The 7,673-nt window shown below is 26.7% G+C and overlaps 1 protein-coding gene across 1 annotated transcript; it reads right to left on the bottom strand.

The window, feature by feature from the left end:
- Positions 1–1,340: 1,340 nt before the first annotated feature.
- Positions 1,341–5,777, bottom strand: LOC100575990. The gene is made up of 2 exons (XM_016800402.2): positions 5,218–5,777; positions 1,341–1,495 (listed from the first exon to the last, which is right to left on the bottom strand). The coding sequence occupies exons 1-2, from the start codon at positions 5,372–5,374 to the stop codon at positions 1,341–1,343; spliced, it is 312 nt and encodes a 103-aa protein (XP_016655891.1). The 5' UTR covers positions 5,375–5,777.
- Between the last annotated feature and the right edge of the window lie 1,896 nt (positions 5,778–7,673).

The raw sequence follows: 7,673 nt of genomic DNA, 5'->3' as shown, positions 1-7,673 counted from the left end.
TTTTTAATACCATAGATAAGTATATATATGTCTAATACATAGAGTGATAAACCGTTTCCGCTCAGAATCGTTTTTCTTATACAGTGATATTATATCATTGAATTCAAATTTAATACTGTCCATTATACAGTAACCCACTTCTAACCTACTGTACAGCAGAGCGACATCCACTTACCCACCTTTTTCTATTTATATCTATCATTTGAAAATTTAATACAAGATTCCTCATAAGTTTTCCTAACAAAAACTATAAAAAGTTAACATGAAAAATGAGTGTTTGAAGTTCATATTTTTACAAGATTAGATATTCATACGATTTCTCATAGAATGATTTTCTTATTTTGTTGAAATTCAAAAACTAATAATCGTATGTAGGTACTTGACATTTTTAGAAAATGTTTATTTGCTAAAAATATATTCTATATTCTTTATATTCTATTTTCAGGATAAAATTTAAATAATATTTCGACATTATAGTTAGATTATATAGTTTTGAGATAAAATTTTTTTAGTGGGTCCAAAAGTTTGGAAATGTAATATTATAGGTTTCTCGTAAGTTTTTATAATATCAGTTAAAAAATATTAAAGGTGCATATATAGGCACGATTGTTTTTTAGAAGCATTTAAAGTTCAAATTTTTTATTAGTTAAAAAATGTATAAAATGTTCAATTTTTATAACCAAGAATTAAAAATGTAAAACAAGGTTTTTCATAAGTATATTATACCTACTGTAACAAGAAAATCTAAAAAGTATATTAGCACAGTTTTATTTTATAGATATTTTAATTTCAAATTTGATCAAAATAAAATATTTATTTAAACGGAGAATAGTAATTTTATTGAAATTTACAAATATTATTCACAATGTTATGATATAATTATTTATTACGTTTATAGTATATTATTATAATTTATGCACACAGAAGGGGCTTGGATGTGCTTAGCCCTAGTATGAAGTTTAAATTCAAATTAAAATATATTATAAAAATAATTGTTCAAGCATTACACTTATTAATTAATTTTGAATTTAATTATAATATATTTTCCAACGCATCATAGTCAATACTTAATATGTAATTGTTGAATGGCTATTGAGGGTTGGTATCAGTAGGTAACTATTAGATAACATGAAAAAATAGTACCCCGTCTCCCAGTTTTTTCATTGAAATGTCGACATAGTAGATAACGACAATAAAAATGATAATTATTACTATCGACTGCACTCGATGCCATGAAAGTCAAATTAGTGGTAATTATGTAATAAGTATATGACGTGTTTAAGGGGAAGTAGGAAAACGTGTAATCCCTCTCCCCCCAACCATGAGTACACGGCTAATACTTACCCTCGACCGTTGACGATGTGTTCGTTTATGACATTATCACCATCGACGTCCGTCCAGTGGAAATGCAAATGAGAAAAATTATACTTGTCGTCCAGGTTGGCACCCGCGATGCACGGTTGTCGGTCGTCGGCCCACAATCCATTCAACGTTACTAGAAATTATAATGTTGCACGTAGCACATTTCACACGGCCAAACCGTGTGTACCACACGAATAATAAATTGAGAAAATTGGACAACAATACAGGCACCGCTGACATATTATACAGGTATTCGCACGGTTTTCGTTAACGATTAATAAATATATGTATGACCTATATAATACATCTATATTATACAGCGAATTAAAATTAAAAAAATTACCACTTTTAATTTTATATTTTGAGCGGATCCGCTCGAGTGAATGTTACTATATTGATTTTACAATTGAGTGTTTTTTTGCGTCTTTTACCACTTTTTGAAGCAGTAATAATGCTTCAATATTTAACTTATGTTTTTTCTGATATAAAAGAGGATCGAGTGTTAATACGAGTAATTAAAAGTTAAAAATTCCCGTAACTTTTCTTAATATTTGAAAAAAAAATTATTTGGGGTAAAACATAAAAATATTCACTGAATGTATATTAGTAAGTATAGTAACCATGGAAAATTTTGACTCTTTTTGCGCTTTTAATAGACATATAAAATTTTAATTTTTTTAAAGTATTTTTTAGATTGTTAATATAGTATAAGATACCTCATAAAATGTTCATTTTAGAATTTAAAAACAACGTTGAGTAGATCTATATAATAATTTCTTATGAGCGTTCGAAGTTAGAATTTTGACGAAATTGGCTATTTAAACACAAAGTATCAATTTTTCATCAAATTATTTTAGTCACTTTTTGTTGTAAATCAAAATGTATTAATCGTAGTACATACTTGAAATATTCCGTTGATACACAAAATAACATTTTCTCTTGTATTGTCTATACTCAATGCCATTTAAAAAATACATATTTAGACTAATTTTAAGCTTTGAAATATTATTATAATTTTTAGTTTTTTTTAAAGCACCTATTAATAAAAATATTTATGCTTGGCTAATAAGCTTGAAAATGCAATAGCACAATGTCATAATGACATGAATACATGATACCATGTATATTATGCTCTTATAGCAATTTGAAAATTGTATAATGTACGTATCTTATTTTATTTTATAGGTAATACAATTTATAGTTACATAATTTTTTTCTAAGCGTTAGAAGTTTAAATTTTGACAAAATTGAATATTTAAACTAAGAATAATGATTTTTGTTATTATGTTGTATCTAGTTCAAAAATATTCGTGGGGAATTGAAATTTTCACGCAGGTTTACTATTATATTTTCCTATATACGCAATGATATTTTCGAAATATTTAGATTAATTTTAAGCTATTATCTGTTTATATATATGCCTATCGTTCTACGATAAGTAGGTATAGGTATTTACTCAAAAAATAATAAGTATATGATATAAATATTATATGCAAATTAGTAATTTATATTATACTAATTAATAATATAATAAATGCAATGTTTTCAGCTAAAATTAATTCTATATATAGATAAGTATTCAACAATATTTTTTTAAATAGTTTCAATTTGTTAAAAGACAAAGGTTATATTAAAAAATCATATTTTTAAATATTTTTTATCCTTATATTTTTTTTAAGTTTCTTACTTTTTTGAATGACAACATAGAGTTTTAATTTCATTCACCTATTCAGCAGAGTGGGTACTTACCTTCCCGCCTTTTTTTTAACATTTAAATATTATTGTTGCATTAGAAAAGTGTAATCCATACATTTTTTAATAAAAGTCTCTAATACATAAAGAGCTTAGATCACTCAGGGCTTAAATTTAAAAAAAAATTCCGTTTTATGTTATTCACAATTGTAACATTACACAATTTTTGCATTTGTTGTTATTTAGAATTAAAACGTTATTCAAGTTTTCTGTTTATCGTTATACAGAATTAAAACTTTATCCAAGTTTTGCGTTTATCGTTATTTAATATAGTGTTAATACCTATTAAATTTAAAAATAATAACTAATTCGGGTAGGTAATGGCCCGGATACGGAATATAATTATAATATAATCAATTCTTAGATTTTTAGATTGTTAGCATGAAATAAATGTTTCTACGAAACCAATAGATCTTTTAAATAAAAAAAAATTTTTAATATTTCGTTTCGTTATTTTTCGTTCAATGATATTCTATAAATTACGTTTTGCGTTATGTTTTGTGATATATAATATATTTTGTTAATCGTTGTTTTGTTTTGCGGTATTTAATTATTTTTTATTATCGCTTTCCGTTATAATAACGTTTACAAATTTCAATCGTTTTTTTTTTTTGTCAAATTTACAGAAAATTACGGATAAAGTATACAATTTAGGCATTTTCTACAATACCCGGGTGTTTTATAAAATGCTCTTCGTATATTGGGAAATATACGTAATTATTAATATCATTATATTATGCATCGTGAAGCATAGTCAAAATAAAATAAATATATACCTGTAAGGTTACATTAAACACAGATTTACAGATAAAAATCTGTGGACTTGGAAACAGATTTGTAATTTTCAAAGATCGATTTCTGGACGTTGATGATGTGCGATGAACCCAACAATTCACTCCGAGAGACAGCACTGACATTTTTCAATTTGGGTGGTCAGGACTCAGGGCTACGGCCAATGTACAAGTGTACAAAAAATATGTAAAACGTGGAAGTGAAAATGCAAAGTAGTGGAGCGACTATGCACATCAAAATGCTACGGAAACATTAGGTACAAACGACAATAAATAATATTAAAATAAATAAAAATACCAAATCTTCTATTAAGGGGCCTCGACATGGCATTGATTTAAGGAGAATCATTTAGGCAATTTCTAATCTCGTCGTCACCACCTATGTGTTGGTCGTAAATGATTATTATAGTGTGTGTGGCGTTCATGCGGATTAATTGTAGCGGTACGGAGGGCTCTCACACGCACTCGCACGCACATTTCATTAATGTGATCATGAAAAAAAAATGTTTATTTTTCACTCAAACATACTATGATTCTAATTTCAACAATAAGTCGCAACGACTACCTCGATTTGGATTCTGACAAAATATTATTTTTTCCACAACATATACGAGGGATCGATTGAGGTACGTTTTTAAAATCGTATTTAGTTAATTAAATATTTATGTTGAAAATACTTTATTTTTTTGAATTTCTTAATATTTTTATTGCAATTTAAATTACAAAAATTAACAATTTGGCTCGATCGTTCGCTTGTATATATTACGGACAATCCGAATATTTTTTCAGAATGAAAATTGTGATAATTGTTGAAACGTATCGTTGGAATTAGAAACAGTAGTTTTTAACAAAAAAATATGTGGTAGTAAGGCCCCATCTTATGGTATAACTTATAAATATATGTATATCATCATTCATTATATCACATAGCCCAATCTACGAAGGGCATTTTATAAAACGTCAACATTGTATACTTTGCGACTTTGCCCGTAACATATATAAATAAAGCACACTCTTGCACCTCTTGTAAAAATGTATACATTTATTGTTTGATTAAAAATAATAAAATACCTTTATTCAAATAGGTAGTAACTATTATATAAGTATAGGTGGTATATACTGAATGCATTGGACTAAACATAACAATTTAGTTTATAGTGTCTGTACTACAGATTCTCAGCAACACCACACTACCTAGGTTCTGAACGTCAATATTTATTAAAAATTAAAACCATAACAATTATAATGATCTCCATAATCAGGAGCCTTGTATTATAGGTAATATTTCATAATTTCATGATTGTAACCTTACCAGTCAGGCCGTTGTTTTGAACCATTATTTTTTTGGGCAATGCATCAAAATAGCGAAATTCCAACGGCGGCATCGTCACGACAATCATGTCGTCGGTGTTGACCGCTAATGGTGACATGAGTAAATCGTCGACGTCTCTTTTCCATATGTCCGGCATAATTTGTAACGATTTGTCTATGTTATGGACAATATATATTATAGTAGTTATGGGAGTAAGGGGTAGTAACAATATTTAGCAATAGTTTAAGTATCTAGGTAATAAAATATATGATACTGCCTGAAGTGTGTTCAACAAATTGAAGACACTTGATTTATCGTAATGTAGGCCAAAATAGTGTGCACCGACGCACTATGCAGTATAACAAACATGGAGTGTAGTTGAATTGAGTGGTGTGCAGTTAGAGGTAGTATAGGTAATAGGTTAGGACATATAGGTATCTCGTACCTAAATTATTGGTACAATGGTACCACGAAAAAATAACCGCGGAAATGTAGATCCCAAAAGAAAATCCATGGTAAAAATATACCCCATATAAAATTTTGAAAAATTAAAAAAAATGGTTAGGTGTAATGAATGTGTTTAATTTGAATTCAATGATAGAAAATGCTAAATATTTAATTATTATAAAAGTGTAATTATGTTTCTATCATATATTATTGACTATTGTTACTATAACTTTTGAGTCAATACTAGACCTTACCCTTGAACAGTAAAAAAACGTTTGAAATAGGTACATTGGGAATTTTCAATATTTTTTGTTAAATTTGGATTCAATGATAAATCATTTTATATAGGCACTTACATACGATAAAAACAATGCAGAGTGGATATTGACTGTCAGCCATATCGATCTGATATATATAATAATTAATAAACTACTGACATAATATAAATTATAATGAATTAGAAAAAATTGACTATTTGTCTTTTATTTATATATTATTATTGACATCGTAATACAAATTTATTATGACTAAAAAATTGACCATTTGTCTGTTTTAAACCATAAATAGACTGACATTGACAGTAGAAAATCTAGTAGAATTTTTTTATAGTGGGTGCTATGCGTTGAGAATAAAGCTCATTATAGCCTATAGGTACTTATCAAGAACAACCTATTTTTTGATAGCAGTCTCTACAATTAATACGTTTAGTACTACAACTAGTAAAATTCTGCGTGATACCTGTGTAATTTATAATTTAAAAAAAGAGTTCAATATCTATGCGGAACGTTGAGTGGTTCAGCTTCAAAACCTCTTAAAATCCACCACTAAACATTGAGATCTCGCCAATATATGTGTTAGGTAGGTATACACATTTTTCTTACAGGGTTATTTTTCACAGGGTTTTTTATTAAGAGATTTAAATCATTATAACTTATAAGAACAATTGTTAATTTAATAGATTATGAAATTTTTCATTAAAAAGTGTAAAAAAAAGGTGTATATTTTAAAGGGGTATAAATTATAATAGGTATCAATAATAAATTCCAAAATAATCATATCACAATATCCATCAGGTAACGCGTTATACATCAACAACAAACCGTGTTACTATCATATATATATATAATAGTATACTTAAGAAGTTTCAAGTACCCACAAATAATATTATACAATCATTACAATCAAAACAAAATAACTAGAATAGTTATTCCAGGTTTTTTAATATGTAATTTCGTCCAAATTTGAATTTAAATTACTATAAAAATAAACTGGGCTTATGAATTTCTTAGAATTTTTGGTAACAGAATTAACTACTTACGTGGAATCTTGTTTTAAATTTTCAATCCTTAGATATAAAAGTTGAACATTTTATAAATTTTTAACAACAAAATAATTATTCAATTCTAATTTGATAAATTTTGTAAAAATTTGATCTTTAAATGCTTATAAAAAAAAATTGTGCCTATGTATTTTTAATATTTTTCAACTGATATTGTAGCAATATATCGGGAGCCTTGTATTAAATTTTTACACTTTTTGGCCCAACAGATAAAACTTTATTGATATTTATAGAAAAAAAACTAAAAAAATTAAAACTGAAAATGTCCGTAAACGGCTCAAAAAGAGTCAAAATATTTTCAAAATTGTATGGTGTATAGGAAATGCTAATATAAACATCCATTAAAATTTATTTATGTATCTACAGTTATTCGTTTTTTAATTATAACAAAATAAGGAAATCGCTACCTACTTGAGAAATTGAGTGAATATCCAATGTTGTAAAAATTTGAATTTCAAACAAATAACCTAAACCTAACCAACAAATAAAATTTTATTGATATTTTAAGAAAAAATAATAAAAAAAAATGGAAAATGAAAATGTTCCTAAACAGTTCAAAACAAATCATAATATTTTGAAAATTTCATCACGTATAGAAAATGTAAACATAAACAACCAGTGAAAATTTCATGTATATACATTCATTCGTTTTAGTGTTACACCAAAAGCC

This window comes from Acyrthosiphon pisum, chromosome X (genome assembly GCF_005508785.2).
Source record: "Acyrthosiphon pisum isolate AL4f chromosome X, pea_aphid_22Mar2018_4r6ur, whole genome shotgun sequence".
NCBI lineage: Eukaryota > Metazoa > Arthropoda > Insecta > Hemiptera > Aphididae > Acyrthosiphon > Acyrthosiphon pisum.
Note: the sequence above shows the minus strand (reverse complement) of the source record. Positions and strands in the feature narration are given on the sequence as shown.